Source organism: Drosophila kikkawai, chromosome 2L, assembly GCF_030179895.1.
Source record: "Drosophila kikkawai strain 14028-0561.14 chromosome 2L, DkikHiC1v2, whole genome shotgun sequence".
Lineage (NCBI taxonomy): Eukaryota > Metazoa > Arthropoda > Insecta > Diptera > Drosophilidae > Drosophila > Drosophila kikkawai.
In genome coordinates, this window is record NC_091728.1 from 27,981,094 (window position 1) to 28,006,583 (window position 25,490).

General features: G+C 42.6%; 1 protein-coding gene and 1 long non-coding RNA gene across 2 annotated transcripts; one reads left to right on the forward strand and one right to left on the reverse strand.

Annotated features, from left to right (window-relative positions):
• The first annotated feature begins 1,381 nt into the window (after positions 1-1,381).
• Positions 1,382-3,612, forward strand: LOC138928495 (serine/arginine repetitive matrix protein 1-like). Its single transcript, XM_070285620.1, has 2 exons — positions 1,382-1,420; positions 1,954-3,612. Exons 1-2 carry the CDS (start codon positions 1,382-1,384, stop codon positions 3,610-3,612), a joined length of 1,698 nt encoding a protein of 565 aa, XP_070141721.1.
• A 19,700-nt stretch (positions 3,613-23,312) lies between these two features.
• On the reverse strand, positions 23,313-24,282 carry LOC138927873 (uncharacterized). The gene is made up of 3 exons (XR_011444312.1): positions 24,105-24,282; positions 23,560-24,045; positions 23,313-23,445 (listed from the first exon to the last, which is right to left on the reverse strand). It is a non-coding gene; the product is annotated as an uncharacterized lncRNA (long non-coding RNA).
• Positions 24,283-25,490: the final 1,208 nt, after the last annotated feature.

Below are 25,490 nucleotides of genomic sequence, written 5' to 3' on the forward strand. Positions count from 1 at the left end.
CCTGGGCCGCTGAGGTTTACCCCGGCCTAAGACACATCCTTACATATGGCGCCCGAGCAGGGACCGGTCAGGACAGCTAGGATAATTTTTCTCAGTGGATTAAACCCCACTGGCCGAAAACAGAATTTTTTAGTAGAAAAATATATAAGTATAAATTTTTCGCGAAGGCAAAAACAGCGAAATTTAGTTTTCTAAAGGACGAGGATAGAAAATTTAATGTCAGGGAATATATTTTTTTTGAAAAAAAAAAAAAAAAAAAAAAAACATATTTTTCGACCAACGCACATTCGTTTTTGCGAGTGTAAGAAATTTTCGTTCCACGTGTCGCGACGTACGGTCGCCGGCAAAAATCTGCAAAAGTACAGGAGAAAAGGGAATAGACAAAAACGCGTGGTAAATTTCCATTGGTGCATACGCATCGTCGCCAAAACAAGCGGTACAGTTACGCTAGAAATCGTAGTCAACGTCACTGCCAGCGTCAACGCCGGCAGAGGGACGCTTCGCGCAAGCACACACACACGTGGCCCACACACATCTCCAGTTCTGCTCTGCCCGCGGCAGCAGCGTCGGGTAGTTTAAGCATTAATATATACAGGGGACCCTCGCTAGGAGGGACACACTTCGCAAGATCAGCTCTTTGAATACACTTCGGAAGATCAGCTCATTGAACACACTTCGCAAGATCAGCTCTTGGAATAAACATCGCTCGCAGTCTTTAATACTCTCTTGAAACCATCGTTGAATACACATCGTCGCAGACTTTACACCTCGAAAGACCCACTCATCGAAACTCGTCGTCGTATCCTTGCACACCGGGAAGATTTTCATTATCCTTTAACCAAGTTAAGGACACCCGCGAACCCACCAAAGGATCCTGAGAGATCCTGCCGCCGAGAATAAAAATTAAAATCAATAAAATTTAAATAAATCGAAATAAAATAAATAAAACCAAAAATAATCAAATTAAAATAAATCCAAATAAAATAATCAAATAATAAATACAACTCAAATAAAATAAAATAAATGCAAATATAGGGCATAAATCAACAATAAAATTTAAATAAAATAAAATAACCGCCGAGAATACTAAAATCGAATATATAATATATAATAAATCGGAATCGAATAACTCAAAATATCGATGAAATAATAATAAAATAGTAAATAAATAAGGAAAATTTAATACTGAATAAAACAATAAGAATCGAAGAAAATAATAAACGAGTCGACAGAATACAATTCTCGGGACAAAAGCCCAGTGATGCTACGAGATTCAAACCAAGGGTATACGTGCACACAGTGCACACGGTATCCTGCCGTTTCCACTCCCCCGAGCCCCGTTGTTACTTTTAATCCTTGTTCTCTACGTCTCCTGCGAACCATGGACAACGGAAGGAACACACGGGACATCCGTACCCAGGTAAACTCGCCTACGGAACATGCCGCGAGCTGACCAGAGCTCTGGCGGCCAATATCTACCTTGGGAGTGAACGGACGCTCACCATTCTCCTCGTGATGTCGGACGCACTGGACGACATCCTCCTAGGAATGGACTTCCTCTGTGGAATCGGAGCAACCCTACTATGCGGCGGGCAGACCCTCCGACTGCGACCGAACGACCAGCGAAGACCAACGACAGAGCCACGCTCTGACCAGCGAAGACCAACAACAGAGCCACGCTCTGACCAGCGAAGACCCACGACAGAGCCATGCTCTGACCAGCGAAGACCAACGACAGAGCCACGCTCTGACCAGCGAAGACCAACGACAGAGCCACGCTCTGACCAGCGAAGACCAACGACAGAGCCACGCTCTGACCAGCGAAGACCAACGACAGAGCCACGCTCTGACCAGCGAAGACCAACAACAGAGCCACGCTCTGACCAGCGAAGAACAGCAACAGAGCCACGCTCTGACCAGCGAAGGGAGCCACGCTCCAACCCACGGGACCAGCCCGCAGAGCCACGCTCTGATCAGCGAAGTACATCGACGGAGTCACACTCCAACCACGAAGAGCCATCCACGGCACATCACTCAGAGCCACGCTCTGATCAACGAAGCACATCGACGGAGCCACGCTCCACATCCGAAGAGCCACCAACGGCACACCACTCAGAGCCACGCTCTGACCAACGAAGCACATCGAAGGAGTCACACTCCAACCACCACGAAGAGCCACCAACGGCACACCATGCAGAGTTACACTCTGATCAGCGAAGGACGACAACGGAGTCACACTCCACCCACGCCGAGAAGCCACCGACGACAGCCCAAGGAGAGTCACGCTCTACCCATCGAGGGCAGCCAAGGGAGCCATGCTCCGAACTCGACGACCAGCCAAGTACCTCACCACGAGCACAGTTTCGAGGCACAACTTCACCAGCGACGGAGAACCAGCCGCCCTGTTGGAGGCAGGCTTTGCCCGTGGCAGATGCCACAGCCGCGCAACGGAACCCTTTCCGTGCCTCCACAAAACGTGTCCGCTTCCAGGATCACGTCGAGGAAACGCCAGAGCCAAGCCCGCCCCTATGCGGAACCGTCAATTCGGTGAGTCATCCCACAGAGGATCAAGTCTCATTCCAGATAGAGGAATCCGAGACGCCGGATTACCCCGAGCCTTGGGTGAAGGAGTTCCTGGACCAGGAACTGGCCAAATTTGATACTCTCTCAGGGGTATCACACATCGCAGAGCATCGCATCTTCATGCGCACCGATCGACCCCTCAAACAGCGACAACCGCCCTCAGCCCGCCTACCACAAGGCACGACGAGCCACGCGCTCCACAGATTCCGCCCCCACCGAGGCCAACCAGACGATGGACGGACAAGGCCATCCGCCGACTCCCGCCCCGGCGCCACAGGACACCGCATGGATGTACGGTGCGGGCGACGAGCTCCTACAGGCGCTCCACGGCGCCGGCCAAGCCAGCCGCTTCCCAGCGACAGCCTCGCCGACCCCTTCCGGCCACGGGCTCTACCCATCGAGGGCACCACCATCGACGACGACAACGTGGAGGAGGCGAACTCCGGCAACCACGCCGGGCCCCGTCGGCCCTCTACCGAGGGGATGCCACCATTGGCGTCCCAGCACACCAGCCCCATCGGGCCATCACTGCTCCCTCTGGAAGTCGCCCACCACCGTGGCGATGATGAGGAGGGAGTGAATCCGGATGAACACGCTAGACTACGGCCATCATCCGCAAGGGGAATGCCGCCCCTAGTGTCCAGGCACATCGGCCCCATTGGGTCACAAGAACCCCCTCTGGAAGTCGTCCACCACCGTGGCGATGACGAGGAGGAGGTCCACCCGGACGACACCATACCGCGTCCAGCACTCTCAAGGGGCATGCCGCTCCAGGCACCCCTCCGGAAGTTGCCCCTCCTAACGGCAATAATGAGGAGGAGGTGCCACCTGACCACCGCTTCGGACCCCTGCGGGTCAACCTCACGCCGCCCCAACGACGCGAGGCTCCATCCGGAGACCCCGCACCCGCCGCCGACGCCGAGCACGGCGCCGGAGCGCACCATGGGCAGCTCGTCCGATGAGTCGTCGTTGGACACCGACGAGGGAGCCCTCAATCCTCCCCGCTGGGTACCTGCCCCGGCGGAGTGAACCACACCGAACGGCACGCTGCCGGCAGCCCTGCTTCGCCGGATACACGGGCACCTGGCAGTACCGAGGCGACGGACGGTCCGGATCCTGGAGGAGGAGGCGAACCAACGCTTCCGCGTCCAAATAAATCGCAGCGGGAAGGTAATCGTCACTCTCCACCCCTCCCGAAGATAGGGTGGAGTGTGACGAAGTCACAAAACCCTATTTTGTAAATACTGTAAATATTAGTTAAGTTTATAGTTAAGTTTAGAAATTAGTAAGTTAGGATTAGCCATACCACACACCCACACTCACACACACAACAGTCCCTCGCGCGAAGCAATGCTTAGCGGCGGTACCGCGCGACCATGGCCATCTACACCGTTAATATAGCACCATTCTACCCAACAACCCGCAGTCTTCGCTCTTTATGTTGTTATTTGTTTATTTGTTGTTTAGCAAAATGTATGTTTTAATAAATGGAATATAAAAAAAAAAAAAAAAAAAAAACACACACAACAGTACATTTAAGCGGGCATGAAGCCCAAAGCTAATTTGCCCAGGAAGGGCCAAATTAGATTTAGATTAAAACCGCAACGCACAGGCGTATACATTTTTCCAACACGGACTGTAGCGACCGCGCTGAAGACATTTCCCCTCTCCGCTGCCGACGCGAACAGCGGCAGAGGCAGCGACATTTCCCCTCCGACGATCGTGCGTGTTTACGTTTTGGTCGTGTTTATTTACATGCCGACCAAAACATAAACAACACGATCAAAACGTAAACCAAAACAATAACAAAGCCGACGGCCGAAAGCTGCGCTGCCCGGACATTTTTGGTAGAGACGAGGCGACAAGGGCTTTGCAAGCTGCGACCGCGATCTCTTCTCTGGCAGCTTCGAAGGCGGACAGTACGCTTACCTCCCGACGCGGGCGACAAGTCCAAAAGGACACGCGGAAATAATTTCCAATCCGACTAAGTCCAAAAAGGACCCGCGAGTGTTAACTCATATCCTGGCTGCCGGACACGTGTCCCAGCCCACCGATAATAGCAGGTGAGCCGGCCGAGTGCCATGTGAGGGCAGATCCTTGGAGTGTGGCGTAGGGCCAGGCAGGGCATTGTAGCCGTAGCCAAAGTTAGGAATAATTGTACAAAATAGTTAAGCAATAAAGAATGAAGATCAAAGTCGTATCTCTTTCTCTCTCTCTCTCCCACCGAACTCCGCGTAGCAACAGTCAACCCTTATTCTGACGCGTGCCAAAGTGTTCCCCTCCTGGTCACTCACTCGCCGAGCTGGTGGCTGGGTTCTCCCGCACCAACTCCGCGTGGCCGCTGGGCAAGCTCCGGGCCGGAGAAGCGGGACGGGAGCGGGATTTGTCGCCGCTGGGTTCTCCCGGGCACAGATCTGGCGTAGGGCATCGGGGCTGCTGGGTTTTCCCGAGCTACGAGCTCCTCGCCGCCGGCACGTGTTTCCAAGTCGTCCCCTTTTCCCTCTCCTTTTCCCTTCCGATCTGCATTTTGCCCGCCATCGCCGCTGGGTCATCCCAGGCGGCGGAGATTTTGCCGATCGAAAGAGTCGCCGCTGCTGGGCAACCGAGCGGGCACAGGAAACGGAGGAGCACCTGGCCATCGCCAGGGTGACCACCCTAGATCCCCATTTTTCTCCCGAAGTTAGATTTGCCTTTTAAAAACGAGCCCCTTTTGCCTAGAAAATTCATTAAAAATTCGGCGTCCATGTCCTGGCCGTCTCTAAAATATAAATATTTCTGGAGAGGAATCCTGGGCCGCTGAGGTTTACCCCGGCCTAAGACACATCCTTACAACGTTAATGGGAACCAAGTTACCAAGCCCACTGTATGCAACGCTCAACGCGGCCTCTATGATCCGATTTTTGACAAATAGTGTTCAGACGAACACAATATTTAGATATCTGTGTAAATGAACAAAAGACTCGTAAATTTACATATGTAATCGAAACTAGACATGGATGCAGCGCCGCACATGCTGATATGACACAGGCGCATTAATTAGAGACTTCATTAAAGATTTGACAGCGCTATAGCGTTTTACACAAGTGCGAGCAAGACGACTATATGGCGCTCTAATGCATTAGAATAATGCATTAGCTACTTCATTGCCGCGATAATCGATAGATCTACATAATATATACTAGATACTCGATAACAAAATACGGGTTTAATGAGAATTTTATTTTTATATAATTTCGCTGGTTTTTGAACTGTAAAAATATTAGAAAATTAGAAAAAATAATGTTTTGCGGTGGCAAGGTTCTTGCGCTATAAAATTAAATAAATTTTTTTTTTTGGTAAAAATTTAAAAAAAATTTTAAGCATCATAGGTTAAAAACATAAATTTAAAGGATTCTGCATTTATTTATGCAAGAATATTTCGACGAGGAATTCAGAAATTCATAGTAATACGCCGCGAATGGCGCCGTTTTTTTTGTTTACCTTTTACGGTCGGTGTGACCGTAGTCGTATTACCAAAATAATCCAAGCAAAATGACACATATAGTGGACTCTTTCAAGGTTCTAATGAAGTAGCTAATTAATGAAAACTGCATTACAGTATCATATGGGCATTATTATGTTTACAGTTTGACAGTTACAGTTTTACATTCCCAGCTTTACATTTTCTCTACATTTACCGATCGTTTATATGGCAGCTGTATGATATAGTTGTCCGATTTTCATAAAATTTTTACCAAACTTCTGAAATAATAAAAGAAGCTCATTTCTAAAAGTAGATAAGAATATGTTGAAAAACAACGAAGTTATAATTTTTTTTCCTATTCATTTTCCGATCGTTCCTATGGCAGCTATAAGATATAGTCGTCCGATTTTCATAAAATTTTTACCAAAATTCTGGAATAATATAAAATGGCCATATCCCAAAAATGATGCAAAATGCAAAAGTTATAATTTTTTTTCTAAAAATGTATCGAACATTTGTATGGCAGCTATATGATATAGCCGTCCGATCCGGCCCGTTCCGACATATATAGCAGTGAGAGTATATAGAAGACTGTATGCAAAGTTTCATTCAGATAGCTTTAAAACTGAGGAACTAGTTTCCGTAGAAACGGACAGGTGGACAGACGGACATGGCTATATCGACTCGGCTGTTGATGCTGATCAAGAATATATATACTTTATAGGGTCGGAAAGGTCTCCTTCACTGCGTTGCAAACTTCTGACTGAAATTATAATACCCTGCAAGGATATAATAATGTTCGAATTTCTAAATATAAAGGAGTTTTTGAAAAATCCTATACTCCACATTGGAGCACTGAAATCTTTAAAATTATTAAAGTACAAAATACTAATCCTGTGACATACTTACTGGAGGATTTAAATTCTAATCCAATTAAGGGTGGTTTTTATAAAGAAGAACTGAAAAAACCCATTTCCCAGATGAATACCTAGTTGAAAAAGTTTTAAAAAAGAAAGGGTAACAGAGCTCTTGTCCGCTGGCTCATAGAGCTGGAAAAAACATCGATGTTATCGATGTTTCCAAAAATATTTTCAACATCGATTGCTTTTTGGAAACATCGATTATCGTCACTTGCAAGCGAAAAACAGAAAGCGTGGTAAGCAAAGAACAAATTTTGTGCACAAATTTTTACAAAAACTAATCTATATTTCTTGAATTTATAGTGATTTTATAGTGAACAATATTGGTGGTGTTGGTGCAAAGTGCTTGTGTAATGGACACGTTCATTAAAAGTAAGTAAACTGAATTATATATAATTTTGTGCAAAATGCGTACGCATGTATGTGGGGTGTTTTTGTTTATAGTGTTCGTTTTATTTAGATAGTTTTATTTAGTTTTAATATTAAGTTTACTTCAGGTTAATACAATTGTTTGTTTGTTCAGCTTCAATCTTCGTCGTTGGATGAATACGTCTTACTCCCGTCGTCACTTGTGCAGAACTCCCTCTCTACCCTCTCGGCAGAGGGCTTTTTGTACTGCGCGTCTTCTCTCGGGACGTCTTCTCTCCTACTGCTCGTCGTTGCTCAGGACGGGGCCTCTCCCTGTTCGTCGTTGCTTGGGACAGGGCCTCTCCCTGTCGATCGTCGTCGTCGTCTTTTTGCGTCGTTGCCGTTTTTCTTCCTTGGGTCGTCTTCTCGTTCTCGTTGTCCAGGGCGTCGTCAATATTCGTGTGGTAGGAAGTGATAATGTGAAATCACTCCCACATTCGGCCATTCTGACTAAACATTCGCCTCGAATGTTTCGTCGTCTTCTTCGTCGTTTGCATCGTGGATGGGCCACGGTTTAAGATATTCAGCACAAGTCGATGAGTTTTTCGGGCCGTCTGAATTCCCGACTTTTTGGACATCGTAAGCGTTGTTGTGCTTGACTTTGACGATTTCATACGGACCCAAATATTTTGGTTTTAATTTGAGACCGCCGCCAACCTGTGTACGTTTTATGGCTACCAGATCGCCAACGTTGTAGTTTCTTGCAGGTTTTCGTCGCAGATTATACGTCTTTTTGTTTTCTGCTTGAAGTTTTAAAATCTGGGTTTTAGCTTTAATACGAAGATCGTTGCGTGTGTCTGTAAACAGACCTATCGATTCTTTGTTGATTAAGTCATGGAGTTGCTGGTCATCTTTGGTTCTCATTTTGGTACCTATAAGAAGTTCAAAAGGTGTTGTGTTTATGCTTCTGGAGAAAGTCGAGTTGATAGCTTGCTGAACTCGATCAACGTGTCTGTACCATTTCGTTGGATCATCTACACTCAGCTTCGAAAGTACAGGTATAATAATTGCGTTGACTCTTTCCACTTGTCCATTTACACGTGGTAAGCCTGTCGTCGTTTTTACAACTTTTATGTTTTCATCTTCGCAATATTGCAAAAAATCTTGAGAGATAAAAGCTGAACCTCTGTCGGATATGATGCAAGCTGGGTTGCCAAAAATGTTACCTTGTCCTCGTAATTTTGTTATGACTTCATTGGCAGTCGTTGACTTCGTAGGGTATAGCCAACAGAACTTCGTGAATGCGTCTACCACGGCAAGGATGTGTTTATAATTCTTGCTTGTCGAGTCTAAAGGACCTAGAAAGTCAATGTGGTAAGTATGCAATGGAATTTCTTCTTTTTGCAATGGATGTAGTAAACCCTCTTGCTTGCCTTGTTTGCGGTTGCTTAAAACGCACGGAATGCAACAGTCGATATACTTCTGAATTTTTTCGTCGAGGTTATCTATGAAGTATTCTTTGCTAATCAAGTCTTTTGTTTTCTTAACAGCAAAATGTCCTCTGTCATGGGCTCTACTAATGATCTGTCTCTGCATGTCTCTGGGTACGACAATTAACTCTAAGTCTTTGACTAATTTGTAAAGGACACCAGCTTTCAAAAAATAGTCCTGGTAGGCAGCGTTAGAGTCCTCAATGATTTTGCAGATCGTCTTTAAATGTTCGTCTTTGGATTGAGCTTGTCGAAAACTTACAGCAATTGAGTCATCTACGATAGTCATGATTGGGTATCTGGACAAAGCATCTACGTGCTTCATGCGTGTGCCTGATCGATGTTCTACTCGGTAATCATATTCCTGCAGCAAGAGTAACCACCGTGCGACCCTAGTGCACAGGTTTTGTTTGTCTAAAGTTTTAGTGAACGCATCGCAATCCGTAACGATTTTAAATTGAATTCCAAGCAGATAAACTCTAAACTTAGTAATGGCTTCGATAATGGCAAGCACCTCTAACTCGTAGCTTGAATACTTGCGCTGCGCATCCGTTGTTTTCCTGCTCATATAGTACACAGGGTGGAATTGGCCGTCATCTGCTGATTTTTGTAGGAGCACGGCTCCAAACCCGTCTATGGATGCGTCAGTATGTACCTCCGTTTCATACTTCGGATTATATATAGCCAAAACTGGGGTTGATGTCAAGTACTTTTTTTAAATTTCAATTGCGTTCTCTTCTTTGGGACCAATTATAAATTTCGCGTCGTTCTTTGTAAGATCAGTCAAAGGTTTTGAAATAAGTGCATAGTTATTTATAAATTTTCTAAAATATCCTGTCAGACCGAGAAAACTTTCAAGCTGCTTCAAGTTATTGGGAATCTTAAATTTGGATACAGCATCAATCTTCTGAGGCGTCGGCGAAATCGTTTTATTCTCAATGATATGCCCTAAAAACTGAATACGGGTCTGTAGGAAATGACACTTTTTCATGTTAAGCTCAAGTCCAAACTCGCTGCAAGTTGCTATTACTTCTTTAAGATTTGATACCGCCTCGTATTCATCTTTTGCCGGTATAATGATGTCGGCTACATATGGCAGAGCGATTCCTCTTCGGGTTAGAGTTCGAAAAATAGCATTTATGTGTCTCTGAAAAACTCCTGGCGAGTTGGACAGACCAAAAGGAACTCTACAAAATTGGTACTGGTCACTCTGTGTGACAAATGAAGTGTATTTCTTGCTGGCTTTGGCTACAGGCACATGGAAAAAGCCGTTCTTCAGGTCAATTGTGCTAAACACCATAGCTTCTTGAAGGCGATCGAGCTGGTCATCTATTAGCGGCAGTGGAAAATGGTCTTTTATGATTACCTTGTTTATGCGTCTAAAGTCTATGCAGAGTCGTTGTGAACCATCACTTTTCTTTGCGAGCACAACTGGGCTGGTAAACTCAGAGTCTGACTCCTCAATTATACCACTCGCTAGCCACTGTTCAATTTGTTCTTCAATTACGCGCCTTTCAGCGAAAGCGAATCTGCGCGGACGTGAAAAGATTGGAGATTCGTCTTTTAATATAATCTTCATTTCAATATTTGTTGACTGTGACTTTCGCGGCTTATAGTTTATTAACAGTTCGCGCACTTCGTTTTTTGCATCTTCACTGGCTGATTCGTTTATGTCAAGTTCATCGTTGTTAACCACTGCGTCAATTTTCATCAAGTTGGCTTCCGGTTGCTCTTCATCAGGACTGTAAAGTTTTTGTACGCGCAACCCGTTCGGACCAAAATAAATTTCTGCATGCAAGCATAATTGTTCACCGATGATCATTTGAGTGTCCATACACTCGAGAGGAACTATGAAAAATATTAAGTCGTAACTATTCTCATCTATCCACACTTTTTGGTAGCACTGTCCAATCGGCTTTATTTTATTTGAACTTCGATCTTTTCCAAATCCAATCAGATAAACACTGCACTCCTTCAACTTAGGCAAACCCATTTTTTTGTACAAGTCTTCACGCAGAATATTAAACTTACTGCCTGTATCAAACAACGCGATGCAATTTTGATTTTGAATCGACACGATCTTGCTCGTTAAATTAGTGTTTTCTTTAAAAACTCGTGTGTTTGGCTTATTTTCTTCGACTGCTTTCTCACTTTGTGGACAATTTTTTGAAATGTGTCCAAATTTGTTGCACTTGAAGCACTTTCTGCCTTTGTCTTTGTTGTTGCAGCCACTAGAAAGATGTCCCTTTTCACCGCAGTTGTAGCAAACAATCTCTTTTTTGGCACTCTTGAAACCACTGTGCGCTGGCTGAGATTTCTTTTCTTTATTATTTCCCTCAGAAAATTTTGATTTGACACTTATGATTTGGTAATCTTTTAGTTTCCGCTTAAATTCCGATAAGTTTTTAGCACCGTACAATACAGATTTATTGATAGAAAGTTCGTCAATACCGTCGATCACATATTGAATAAGTGCATCTTCTTCAACCTTTCCGCGTGATGCAATATCTTTCATCCTGTATAAATATTCCTGCGCGTTCTCGTTCGCGCGTCGTTTGCTCTCTCCGAGTTGCTTATGTATCTGCTTGCTGCTCACTGTTGATTTGAACTCACTCAAGAGAGACTTCTTTAATGCACTCCACGAGTTCAACTGCTTCTCACTCAACACAAAGAGTTTCGCGACACCCTTTAGCGATTTTTTGGCAAAAATTAGTTTTTGGAGTTCGTTCCATCCCATGAGCAATGCTTGATCTTCGAAATCGCTTATCCACACCTCAACTGGAGTTTCGTCACCGCCATCGAACTGTTTGATTGATTCTTCTATGTCCCTAAAACTGAGTGCAAAACGTGGCATATCTTCGTGTGCACTCCTTCTTTGTCTTGCATGAGGAACTTCGGCGTTTGGGCTTCCTACGTCTGCTTCACTCTCGTCGTTGTCTTCGTCCTCCTCATCTGACTCTTCGCTCTCTATAACACCAACATCGTCGCCGGCAAGAAGGTTGCCATACAGCAAATTGCGAAAGATTTGCACTGGTGTGTTCTCCACGTCGTGGTTTATGCCCAAAACTGCACATATAGATATAAGGTCTCGATCGTTTAAATGTTCACGTATGTATGTGCATTTGCGTTTGTATTCTGCGGCATTTTCGTCATATTGGAAACCAGTAAATTCGCGCAGACGTTTGCGATTATTTCTGTCTCCATCTTCTTCAAATATAAACTTATGCAATGCACAAATTGCTGCCTTTGATGCGCTTTTTATATTATTCGGTATTAGATCGTTTAAACACGCCATTATTCATTGTGCGTTAAAGAAAAATTATGCGAATATTCGTCGTCGTACACGTTTAAACACGTCTCACTTTCAATGGTTTTATATCCCGGTCGAGCTCCCAAATGTGGGGTGTTTTTATTTATAGTGTTCGTTTTATTTAGATAGTTTTATTTAGTTTTACTATTAAGTTTACTTCAGGTTAATACAATTGTTTGTTTGTTCAGCTTCAATCTTCGTCGTTGGATGAATACGTCTTACTCCCGTCGTCACTTGTGCAGAACTCCCTCTCTACCCTCTCGGCAGAGGGCTTTTTGTACTGCGCGTCTTCTCTCGGGACGTCTTCTCTCCTACTGCTCGTCGTTGCTCAGGACGGGGCCTCTCCCTGTTCGTCGTTGCTTGGGACAGGGCCTCTCCCTGTCGATCGTCGTCGTCGTCTTTTTGCGTCGTTGCCGTTTTTCTTCCTTGGGTCGTCTTCTCGTTCTCGTTGTCCAGGGCGTCGTCAATATTCGTGTGGTAGGAAGTGATAATGTGAAATCACTCCCACATGTATGTATATGTATATGTGTGTGTGCAAATAAACTTGCATGCATGCATGTATGTATTCTCCCTTCTTCACATTCGTGTACATATGTACATACATTCTTTAATTAACTAATTAACACTTATTTCTTTTAATACAGGAAGCGGAACTGTGTTGGACGATGAGAACGAAGAAAACATACCAAGTCCCAAGCGGCCAAAAAAGGAAATTTCAAAGGTATGGAAGCTTTTCAAAAAGGGCTCAAATCAAACAACGACTTGTTTGAAATGCGGCAAAGTCTATAAGACATCTGGAAATACCAGTAATTTAATGCAGCACTTAAATACGGCTCATTCAGAAAGTGTGCAAAACATTACAAGTTCTTTGTCGCCATGTATGGACAAATTCCTTAACAAAAAAGGTAAACAATACGAAAATGGCTCTGCGCGGAAGGCTACAATTGACAAAGCAGTTCTAAAAATGATAGCCAGAGATGTGCAACCATTTAGCATAGTATCGGATCCAGTTTTTGTAGACCTCGTAAATACCTTGGATCCCATGTATAAATTGCCAAGCAAAACACATATGCGTAACGTTACCCTTAAGAGCGAGTACGAGGCCTTAAAGGTAAAACTCCAAGTCATTTTAAATCAAGTGGAATACGTTGGCATTACAACAGATTGCAGGACGTCAAAAGCCAATGCAGGCTATATTACAGTGACTGTTCACTTAGTTTCGCCAACTTTTGAGCTCCAATGGCAGTTTTATCAACGGATAAGTTGATCACTCCAACGAGCCATTCAGCCGATACAATAGCGCCTTCTTTAAAAGTTGTTTTAACAGACTGGAATTTACTTAGAAAAGTAACCACTATTGTTACGGATAATGACGAGAGCATGATAAAGGCTTGTAGGGATTTAGAATATAAACACTTGCCATGCTTCGCACATACCATTAACCTGCTGGTCCAGGAAGTGCTGAAGCACCCAATGGTGGCTCCGTCCATATCGAAGTGTAAGCGCATAGTGACTTTTTTTAAAAGCAGCACTATTGCATATGAAAAGTTTAGGCAGGCCCAAGGTGAAAAAGCATATAGCTTAATCCAAGAGGTTCCCACCCGCTGGAACTCTGCTCTCTACATGGTGCAGCGCATATTAGCCACAAACGAGCATATATCAACGGTGCTTCTGAGCACACCAAAAGCCCCACAGCCGTTCTCAGCAGAGGAGATCTTTACTTTGGAAGACCTTTCTAACATCCTGGAGCCATTTGAGCACGCTACTCGGTCTATTTCAACAGAAAAAAACGTTTCAATATCAATATTAATTCCTCTCATATGCGAATTAAACAAAAATATGATTGATATTAAACCAAAAATTAAAACAACAGAGGGAATATCGATTTTCGATTATCTAAAGGCTCGTATGCCAGAGCGATTCGCCTATTATGAGGTTAGAACAGTCTCAAGAGTGGCAACTATCCTCGATCCAAGATTTAAAAAAGATGGCTTTCTCTCTCAGTCAAATGCAGACCAGGCTGCAAAGGCTTTAGAGAACAAACTGTTCAACACACTGTCCAAAACACAGCACGATCCGCCAACACCACCAAATCCAGAACCGGAAAAGAAAAACTTTACTTTTCTACAGCAGAAAGTCGCGGTTAAAACCAAGTCGGCCAGGACAGACGCTATTATAGCACTAAGGCAATATTTGGAGGCTCCAAATTCCCCGGAGAATGTCGAGCCCCTAGCGTTCTACAAGGTTTGAAATTGTACAATAACATACATCCTTTTAAATCTAATAAACTTTATTTTATAGATGTGCCCGGATTCCATGGACGCCATGAAAAGTATTGCAAAACAATATTTTTGCGTTCCAGCGTCTTCCACGGCGTCCAAGTGATTAGTGAGCGCCGGAGCTCCCTAAAACCTAAAATAGTTAATATGTTGCTATTTTTAAACAAAAATAACTTCCTATTTGATCTCAATTAAATACATTAATTTAAACGGCAAAAAAATATTCGTTTTTTTTACGATAATCGATTATAATCGATGTTTTCATTCGAAAACATCGCAAACATCGATTGTGGCCAACATCGATGTTTTTCCAGCTCTACTGGCTCAATTTTCCAAAAAGTGCTGAGAGTAGGATTGAAAAATCTGAAATATTATAATATTATTTTATTTTTATTATAATTGTTTTTGGTTTTGTATTGATTATAATTTTGTGTGTAGTATTATATACATTAGATTTATTTTAATATCTTATATTTAAACATTTTTAAATAAAGTATATTGTTTCAAACTTAAATTAATAGTTGTATTATTAGTAAGCCCGGCGAACTCCGTTACGCCACCTTCGGCAAATTATCAGTTTAATTGAGGTGCTCTTTGGTAAACCATATTTTTTGTGATGTGTTGTGGCTAATGGAATTATCTAGGGACCAAATGCAGTGTCCTCTTTTAATAAAGACGTAACACCGACTTGAAATTAGGATATAGTTTATTTCCATCGACTTGTAACTTGTAACTTAATTTATTATACATTTGTGCTTATCCGAAACGTGTGCGATCAAAGCGAGATTCTGGCGGCGACTGCTGAACGAAGAGTTGCCAGAGCATAACACTGCAATCGACTATTCTATCTAGTATTTTAAAGAAGGGAGCCAGAAACTAGTAGGTAGTAGAGACCGCTCCTTGTGACTCTGGCCACTCCATCAACACTACCGGATCCCACATTCGGCCTTCCTGACGTTTGATTCGACCCGAATGGTTTCATGTACTCTGCAACTGTCTTGGTTCTATATGGCCCTTCTCCTTCTCCGACTCTTTCAACCTCATAACGCCCATGATTATTAATCTTTACTACCTTATAAGGACCTAAGTACTTTCCTTTCAACTTTAAGCCTGATCCATACTGGGTGCGTTTAATAGCTACTAAGTCATTTACTGCATACTGGCTATCTACCTTTCTTTTAGAGTCAAATGCCTTTTTGTTTTCTGTTTAAATATCCTGAATATTCTGTCTTACTTTTATTCGCAACTTCTCTCTTTCATCGTTTAGCTCTGATATTAAACATTCCTGCATCAACTCCTTTAACTCTAAGTTACGCATATCGAGGCCTGTTAGAATCTTAAACGGAGACACTTTTGTACTCCTGGGCTCAGTGTTATTAATCGTCTGTTGTACCTTGCCAACCTGCTTATACCAGCATCCTGGACTCTCCTCACTCAGTTTAGATAACATTGGAACCACTATCTTGTGCATACGCTCTACCTGTCCATTACCTCTGGGAACTCCTGTCGCAATTAGCAAGTGCTGTATCTTCTCCCTTTCGCAGTACTCCTTAAACAAGTGTGAAGTGAAAGCAGCTCCACGATCCGATACGATCCTGTATGGGTTACCAAAAATGACTGACTGACGCTCCAAGCAACCCAAAACTTCTTCAACCCCAGTACTTCGTGTAGGATATAACCATACGTACTTAGAAAAGGCATCCACTATTACGAGAATGTGATTATAGCGCTTTTTGGTCAACTCCATCGGGCCAACATGGTCTATATGGTACGTAACCAACGGCTTGTCACCTTTATCGATTGGTGTAAGGAACCCTTCTTGCCTACCAGCTTTGGCATTCACTAAGATACACTCGACGCAGATCTCCACGATTCGTGCTATCTTCTCTTTAGCCTTCTGAATGTAGTACGATTTTTCGACCAACTCCTGAGTCTTTTTTGAAGAAAAGTGACCTTGCTTGTGCGCATTTCGAATGATCTCGTCTTCCATAAGCGACGGCACAATTAGCAACTCCTTATTCTGATCCTTGAATAAAATTCCGTTGGATATATAAAAATCTTCATACCCTTTCGTCTCAACAACACTCTTCACTGCCCTAGTCCAATCATGCGTTTGCTGTGCTTCTCTTAAGCGATGTATTAAGCTATCCGTCACAACCAAACAATACACCCTGCTCAACGCATCCACATGTCTCATCTTGCTGCCTGACCTATGTTCGATTTCATAGTCGAAATCTTGCAAGTACATCGCCCAACGCGAAACTCTAAGCGGAATCTCTTTCTTTTTCATAGTCATGGCAAAAGCATTGCAGTCTGTCACTATTTTGAATCTTTTGCCAAGAACGTAGACCCGCCACTTTATCAAAGCTCCAATAACTGCAAGAACTTCAAGTTCATACGAATGATATTTCTCTTCGCAAGGTTTGGTCTTCCGACTCATATAGAAAATTGGGTGCCACAAACCATCTTCTCTGCCTTTCTGAAGTAACACGGCTCCAAATCCGAACTTTGAAGCGTCGGTATGAATTTCCGTTTAAAGTGTAGGGTCATACAGTTTCAGAACAGGCCCACTGATTAACGCAGCCTTTAATTTTCCAAAAGCTTCTACTTGCATTTCTTTGAACTCAAACTTTGCTTCCTTACGCAACAAATCAGACAACGGCTTTGCAATACCTGCGTAGTTTTCAACGAACCTTCGAAAATACGACGTCAAACCTAAAAATCGTTGAATTCCCTTCTTATCACGAGGAATAGGAAAATCAGCAACCGCTCTAGTTTTCTCCTCACCTGGTTTGATTGTACCATTTTCTACAATGTACCCAAGGAAATGTACTCTCTTCTTCAATAACTGACACTTGCTCCAATTTATGCGCAAACCGTTCTCTTCTGCCACTTTCAAAACTCGCCCTAACTTCTGCACGCCCTGTTCAACATTCTTGCTAGCAATGATCACATCATCCATGTACACTACTGCATCGTCGTTTTTTATCAAATCCCTTAGGACAGCCATTATAAATCTGGTAAACACTGCTGGAGAATTTGTGATACCGAAAGGTACAAACATGAACTCGTACTGCCCACTCATGGTAACGACCGAGATTCTGATCTGAGATTCTGGTGACACAGGAAGATGAAAGAATCCATTGGTCAAATCCAGGGTTGTGAAAATCTCTCCACCTTGCAGTTTTTCAATAGCGCAATCCATATGTGCTGTTGGAAAGTTATCTCTGACTATCTTTTCGTTCAATTTACGGTAGTCGCAGCACAAACGCTTCTTACCATTCTTCTTGTCAACTAAAACAACTGGCGAAGCAAACTCTGACGTACTTGGTTTAATTATACCTTCCTTAAGCCATTCTTCGACCTGAGCATCAACTATCTTTTGATCGCAATAAGCCAAACGCCTTGGGTGTTGATATACTGGCAATTCATCTGTCAACAAAATATCCTTTTCCACTGGCGAACTTTGATTTCCTTTGATGCAAAGGCTACCAAATTCATTCATTAATTGCATACAGGAACTCTCTGTTATCTGCGCCTGGTCTTGTTGGATGCACTGCACCCTTCTCGAAAACACAGTTCCTTTCTTCGTGACCATCATGTCGACGTTCTCCAAGATTGTTGTCCCTAAAATAGCATCGAACTTCATATCTTCGTCTGGGATTACGTGGAATTCAATCCACATTTCTATGCCGTCGATACTGACTGGCGCTTTGAAGCTGCCGAAAGTCAGCACCTGACTTTCTCCAATTCCTGTCAAAACTCTTTGCCTGCCCATCAAACTGCCTACGCCTACGCCAAGTTTTAAAAATACACGCCTACGCATTAAGCAAAGCTCTGCTCCTGTATCGATAAGTCCTTTGAATTCAACTTTCGAGCAAAAAACTGATTTCAGCTCAAGACCGCAAGCAACTGGTTCACGAGCTTGCTTTGGGATTACTTTCTCTGCCTGAACCACATTTGTTCTCTCCTCAGTTTTGACTTGAGCCTCTGCTCTGCACTGCGCTGCTCGGTGTCCTGGCCGATTACATTTGAAACATTTCTCCTGCACTGGACAATCTCTTTTCATATGTGACGGATCTCCACACCTGAAACATTTCCTCAAAGAATCCGTTGTCTTTTCTTTATTAAATTCGATCCCTGCCTTACCGCCCTGAGAAGCGTACTTGTTGTCTGACTTATATGCGCTTCTTGCTTTTTGGTATGCTTCAATCTGCCACTTCAAGTCTTTTAAATTTCTAGCCTGGTACAACATAGATTTATTTGACCGTGCATCTGGAATTCCTTCTACGAAGTACTCAATCAGACTTTCATCCTCCAAACGTATAGGTTTAGCTATCTCCATTAAGGCATAGAGATACTCTTGCAAAGATTCTCCCTTATGCTGACGACGTTTTCCCAACCTGCGATGAATCTCTGCTGTAGATATCTGCACTCCAAACTCCTGCAACAACGCTGACTTCAAACTTTCCCAGTCATTAATATCTCTCTGGCTACGCACAAACATTTTTGCTGCTCCACTCAGTAACTGTTTTGCATAAACAAACTGCTGCAGTGAACTCCACTCTACGGTAGCCGCACAATCTTCAAGCTCTTCGATCCACAGATCTATATTGGGAACACCTACGCCTGAAAACTGAGAAACACTCCCTTCGACGTCTTTCAAAGTAAACCATGATCTAGACTGTCCCTGCGCTTCTTGGCCATGTTGTCTAACTGCCCTGTTGCGGTTATTAGTCGGTGTGGAGGATGTTGACCTAAACTCAGCGGCCTCACCCTCATTCTCTGACTCACCCTCATCTATCAAACCATAATGAGTTAGCAATCGTTGTTGTAGTTCAGCTTTCAATCCGGTTGTATTCAACTGCAGCTCTGACAACTTCCGTCTCAATTCTTCCACTCGCAATGCCAAGATCTCGCTTCTCTCCATTTTACCAATGTAGCCTGTAGAAAATTACAATTAATATGATGACAAAGTGTCTCTAATTTCTTTTGCTCAAATTGTAAACAATAGCTCTGTCTTTGCACTAATGCATCAGACTGTACAAAAAAACCTGTGGCAACCCTGTTTCGGGCTGCGTCTCTTGCTGTCTCTCTTCTTTTCGTGTTCACCGCGCTCTTCTTCGTCTTCTGTGCACAGCAACCAGCGACTCTGCTATGCCTCCAATTGGAATCTGCTTTGCCTGCTTGCAAAACCACGTGCCTTAGCTCTGGCCAACAAGGTTATGCTTGCACGCACTGACGATGCTCTGCTCCTCCCGTCTGCACCTTCACGTCTGCTCCGCTGCTTGTCCACCTCCAGATCTTAAGCTTGATCTGCTGCTGCTCCTCGTGTTCTTGCCCTGGCAAACACGCTCTTGCTTGCACGAACCGCTAACGCCACCAGCTCCTATGTTTTGTTCGCCCTTGTCCGTCTGATCTTTCTCCAGCCTGATCCGCTGCTTCGTTTACTTCCCAGCCTGCTACGCTGCTGCTTCGCAACTGTACCGCTGCCTCTCCGATGTTAAACTCAATTAGAATCGCCTGGCCGTCCACGTCTGCCTCCAATTCCGTGTTCCAATCCTGGCCAACACGTTCTTGCCCGCACGAACCGCTACGCCACCAGCTCCAATGTCTTGTTCGTTCTCCTCGTTTCCAGCCTGATCCGCTGCTTCTCAATTCTCGCTCTTTACCAGCCTCATCCGTTGAATCTCCATTCGTTGGTCACCGCCACGCTTTTCTGTCTTTGCCGCTTGCTGTGTGTGTCTTTCGCCTTCTGATGAAATTCTTTTTCGCCTTCTGATGAAATTCTTTTCCGCTTCTCTTTCTGTCTCTGTCACTATCAGACCAATTTTCGTTCCTTTTCCAAAACTCTTGACCAGTTTTGAACTTGCAATTTCCTCAAACTCCGCACCGCACAATATTTTGTTAGTTATACATATTTTCCGTGTGTGAAATATGCGATTTAAGGTCCAAGTTGTCGAATGGTGGGCAATATCCCGGTTGAGCCCCCAAAAATGCAGTATCCTCTTTTAATAAAGACGTAACACCGACTTGAAATTAGGATATAGTTTATTTCCATCGACTTGTAACTTGTAACTTAATTTATTATACATTTGTGCTTATCCGAAACGTGTGCGATCAAAGCGAGATTCTGGCGGCGACTGCTGAACGAAGAGTTGCCAGAGCATAACACTGCAATCGACTATTCTATCTAGTATTTTAAAGAAGGGAGCCAGAAACTAGTAGGTAGTAGAGACCGCTCCTTGTGACTCTGGCCACTCCATCAACACTACCGGATCCCACACAAATAGCCCCTGGGATGCTAAAATCACCAAGAACTACTAATTAAGGGGGGACATCTGAGTAACTGGCAAAAAAAAAGCCCATTTTCTAGAATTTTTTTTGGCCAAATGAAAAAGCCAATCGAAAAATTTTAAAGTAGGTTTGATAATGTTAGATGTGAACTACAAAATAAATTTTTTTTAAATTAATCGAAAACAAAATGGCGGCTGTGCAGCATTTCTTCGTAGGCCCTATTTTTTTAAAAGGGGTCCATGGCCGAAGACCTAACGTCCTTAGTTTTTGATCTAGAACAAAAAATCAAATTTTGTTAGTTTCTATATCTCAACCGCTATCGACGTACGTAGGATTTTTTCGATATTTTGATTTTTAGCAAAATGGTGAGTGATTAAACAAAATTTTAAATTTTCATGAAAAAAAAAATGTCACAAAATTGTTGATAAAAAAAAAGTAAGCAAAAAAAAAAATCCTACGTACGTCGATAGCCATAGGTATTTTGGATATACTGTCAAAATTTCAGATCGATCGGTTAAGATTTGTTCGAGCTATGTTTTCTGCCAACTCAAAAAAAGTGGTTTTGAGAAAAACGCGTTTAAAGTTTTAAAATCGTATATGATTACATGTGAGGCATCGCCGCAAAATAGAAAATTTCGACACTTAGAAACTTTTGCCAGACTCTATCTTTTGATATGTTATTTTTTAGACCCTAAAGTATTTTTTAAGGAAAAAATTTTTCGATTTTTAAAAAAAGTTACTCAGATGTCCCCCCTTAAGTGGTCCCTACCCGAAATTCTTTTAGAGACCAACTGAATAGCGGCAATGGAGGAATATAGTCCGATCTAGCCGGTATACTGTGAACAGAGCTTTAAAAACTTCGGATCTCAGAATCTCCGGCTTTAACCAGGTTTCTGTAAACACAACACTTGGGAAGCAAATGTGACACTATTAGAGTACAATTTAGGAAGCTTACTGCGAAAGCCTCTAGCATTTTGATAGGAGATACCAAGGAAGTTTGTTAGTTTTTTGGGACTCAATTGGAAGACATAGAAGGCGCATTGGTCAAATCGGTCCTAGGAAGAGTAATTCCAACTGTCCTTTTTTTTCTCTTTCTTTGCTTCGAATTCATTGACAATCACATGCTTTGGTCAGTTTTGGACAGAGCATAGTTTGTCAAAGAATTCCTCAGGAACATATATTTTGAAAGATGAAACTGTCTCGTTGGTGGTATTGCCATAAGGGGTTTTTTCAAGGCAGGCTGATTATCCGCCTTACCAATTTCGGCCGGTAGTCCGGGCCTGACACTCTGGTAGGGATCTGGGGCTCTGAGAGGACAACTGTTGGGACCCTCCAGTGGACAAAACGGATATGGGCAACACTTGGGGCACGGTCTCACCCGCGACACCTTCGGATAACGAATCTTTTCTAGCACTCTATGTCAGGATTCTTGACATTTGTCCTGAGGTCGATGGTTACTGTTGCTGTTAGGAGCCTGCCACGCTGGTTGGGATCCTCTTAGATGCTGCACACCAGTTGATCTTCGTGTGCTCACGCGTTGTCTCAATCGGGCATTTTCCCTTACTACATTTCGTCTCTCCTCTCTTAAGTTCTGTGAACACACTTGTTGCTGGCATGCATGCCTTGTGCGGAGACCGATGTTCAAACGTCGTGCTCTAGGCATTTTGAACTATAGGCAAAGTGGTTAATTTAACCTCAAATCCACAAAATTTTCACAGTTCAACTTACCAGCTTAAAGACAAATGCTGGTTTCCAATTGAAATGTTAGGAAACGAATACCTTTTTTTTTTTTTTGCAAAACCATGGAAATCGGTTGGTGCGTTCTGGAGTTATGTATACGATATGGGTCTATAGGCAGAGTGGTTAATTTAACCTCAAATCCGCATAATTTACACAGTTCAACTCACCACCTTTTCTGTTGCAATTATTCTTAAAAAATTCCGAAGAAGAGGACACTAAGCTTGCCTCAAATGCTTCAAATTCCCAAGGCTCAGATGCACCATTTGTTTTACTAAACCATTCGAAAGTGCCCAATAAGTTAATTAAAATCGGGGACAAAGACAGGCCGGCAATAGCTGAGAATATTCCCACCGCTGGTCCCGATTGGATAGTAATTCTGGTCTTGATCAAGGACTATAGGCAGACCGGTTAATTTAACCTCTAATCCACATAATTTATACATTACACTCACCACCTTTTCTGTTGCAATTATTCTTGAAAAAGACGCTGAAATATATGAGGAAGAAGAAGAGGACACTAAGCTTCCCTCAAAAGCACCAAATTCCCAAGGCTCAGATGCACAATTTCTATTAGTAAGCCATTCGAAAGTGCCCAATATTAAATTTATTAAAATCGGGGACGAAGACAGTCCGGCAATAGCTGAGAATGAATAACTTATTTTTTTACTGATTCTTCACAATTTCACAAAATTTGTTTTGTTTTGTATCATAAAATAAACTGAGTAGAGAATTACGGCATGCTATGTATCAGTGATGGCCTTTATGCAAAAATGACTTTCCCGATTTTCTGTTGCAATTTTTCCTGAATTTTCTTAACTGCCTATATAACGAATTCCAAGACCTTTCCAACGAATGCAAAACCGTGGAAATCGGTTCATGCGTCGTGTTCCCTGAATGTTGCAACGCACATTCAGCTGATCCACCATCGACGAAATGAAATATATTTGCAGAAATTGATGCGGTTCCTCTGTTGTTGGCACCAATGAACCATGCAAATGATATATTTGCCCTTGTATCTGTAATTGCAAACAATCATTTGTTGAAGAATCGTGTGATGGTGTAGTCCGTGGAGTATATGTTGTTATTATGTTGCAATTCTTTTTGTTTGTCTAAGTGATTGTAACTTTTACCTTGCAAGTCGGCATGAAGCCGCCTTCTCGAATGATATTAGCTCCAAAGGAAGTCATGCGAAAGCAGTTATTATATTCAAGGATGTGTTGAAGAAAATGGCTGGAATCTGGATCACTTCCATCGAACAATGCTTTCAGTGGCTGTGGTGGTGTAAGTAATGGATCCAGTTTGACTTTTCCACTTGCGCAGCACAATCCAGCAGTTTCTCTTTTAAACTTTAACGCATTGCAATATCGGCATATAGTCGTCATAGGTCCAATATCTAATTTTCTATCATCTCTGTAGTTCGCAGAGGGATCATATTGAAATGCCAAGCGATTGTATGTTGCCAATGATCTTCGTGTGCTCACGCTTCGTCTTAATCGATCATATTCTCTTCTTTCATTTCGTCTTTCCTCGCTTAAGTTCTGTGAATACACTTGTTGCTGGATTGCATGCCTTGTGCGGAGACCGATGTTCGCACGTCGTGCTATAGGCATTTTCGACTATAGGAAGAGCGGTTAATTTAACCTCTAATCCACATAATTTACACAGTTCAACTTACCACCCTAAATACAAATGCTGGTTTCCAATTGCACTGATATGAAACGAATAACTTATTTTACTCCAAATGAAACACAATTTCGATTTGTCATAAAATCAACTGAGTAAAGAATTATGACATGCTATGTGTCAGTGTTGGCGCTTTATGCAAAAATGATTTTCCCGCTTTCTGTTGCAATTTTTCCTGAATTTTCTTTAGTGCATAAAATCACAATTTCCGAGACCTTTCCAACGAATGCAAAACCGTGGAAATCGGTTCGTGCGTTCTGGAGTTATTTGATCCCCGCAGAAAACTCGACTTATTTTTATATAATAGATTTTACAATTTTTTTTTTTTTTTTTTTTTTTTAGTGTTTCTTAACATTCTTTTAATTTCTTAGCATAATAGTGGGAAGCGAAATGCTTTATTAAATGTGTCATTTGGTTGATAGTCGCACTTTCATTTTCCTTCAACTTTATTTTTAGTCTTTCTGTACGAATAAGACTTTGAGAGCTATCAGTTTGTCTCTGAATTTGAGACTCCAAATCCTGTGACTGAGCTTCTAAAATGAATAGTGAATAGTGTCCAATTGCTAAAGTTGAAACTCTATCATCACAAATAATTCGCTTGTCATCTTTATTGCTAATGTTATTTTCGTTATTTTTATCGTGCTTATTTCATGTCCTATAGATCTAAACATACACATAGAATCATATTCTTGCTGACCCGTAAATAAACATATTTTATATCCATCAAAAGTTATTTTTCTTAAGCTGCTATATTTTATACCCTTGTTCTTTTTTACACACTTCAGCGTATATTACATCTGATGAAATGTTCACCCTATATGTTGAGCATCGCTGTGGCTTCTCATTTGTTGAAAAGCTCGAAAGAATTGCCCACTTAAAACAATATTCATCATTGTTATTCACATTTATTACGGCGTTTTTGCGTGGTAGTATTTCAGGGAGCTTGAAATGAGCTGATCTTTTCATTGGATCACATTTCATCATATTCATTTCCATTCTGATGATGCGAATTAGTGTCCAACCTCAGTCCCTTTCTTGGAATTCTCCCATTTTTATTTCCAGTTCCTCTTTATGAAAATTCAAGTAGGCTGGTAAATTTGATGCTGAAGTAATAAATGTCATTTTAGTTTGGAATGACTTTATCTCAACACGAGTATCATGCTCCTTTACTGACATATACTCTCCAAAGAACTCAAAAATAATTTTGGAGCAAAGGTGGGTGGTCAGCGCTCTTTTTAAATGGGGGAGAAATGCTACACCCGCTTCATCGAAGAATTCTATGGGATTCCTAACTGCAGGCCCCTCATTGACAAACATGTATTGCAGAATTCGTCCCTTGAATCCATCCAAAATCTGCTTCACACTTCCAGTTATATGT

Coding starts and splice junctions, on each gene's coding strand:
- LOC138928495 (XM_070285620.1), top strand. CDS start 1,382: ATGGACAACGGAAGGAACACACGGGACATCCGTACCCAG. Junction 1,421..1,953: donor CACGGGACATCCGTACCCAG/GTAAACTCGCCT, acceptor CCACGGGACCAG/CCCGCAGAGCCACGCTCTGA.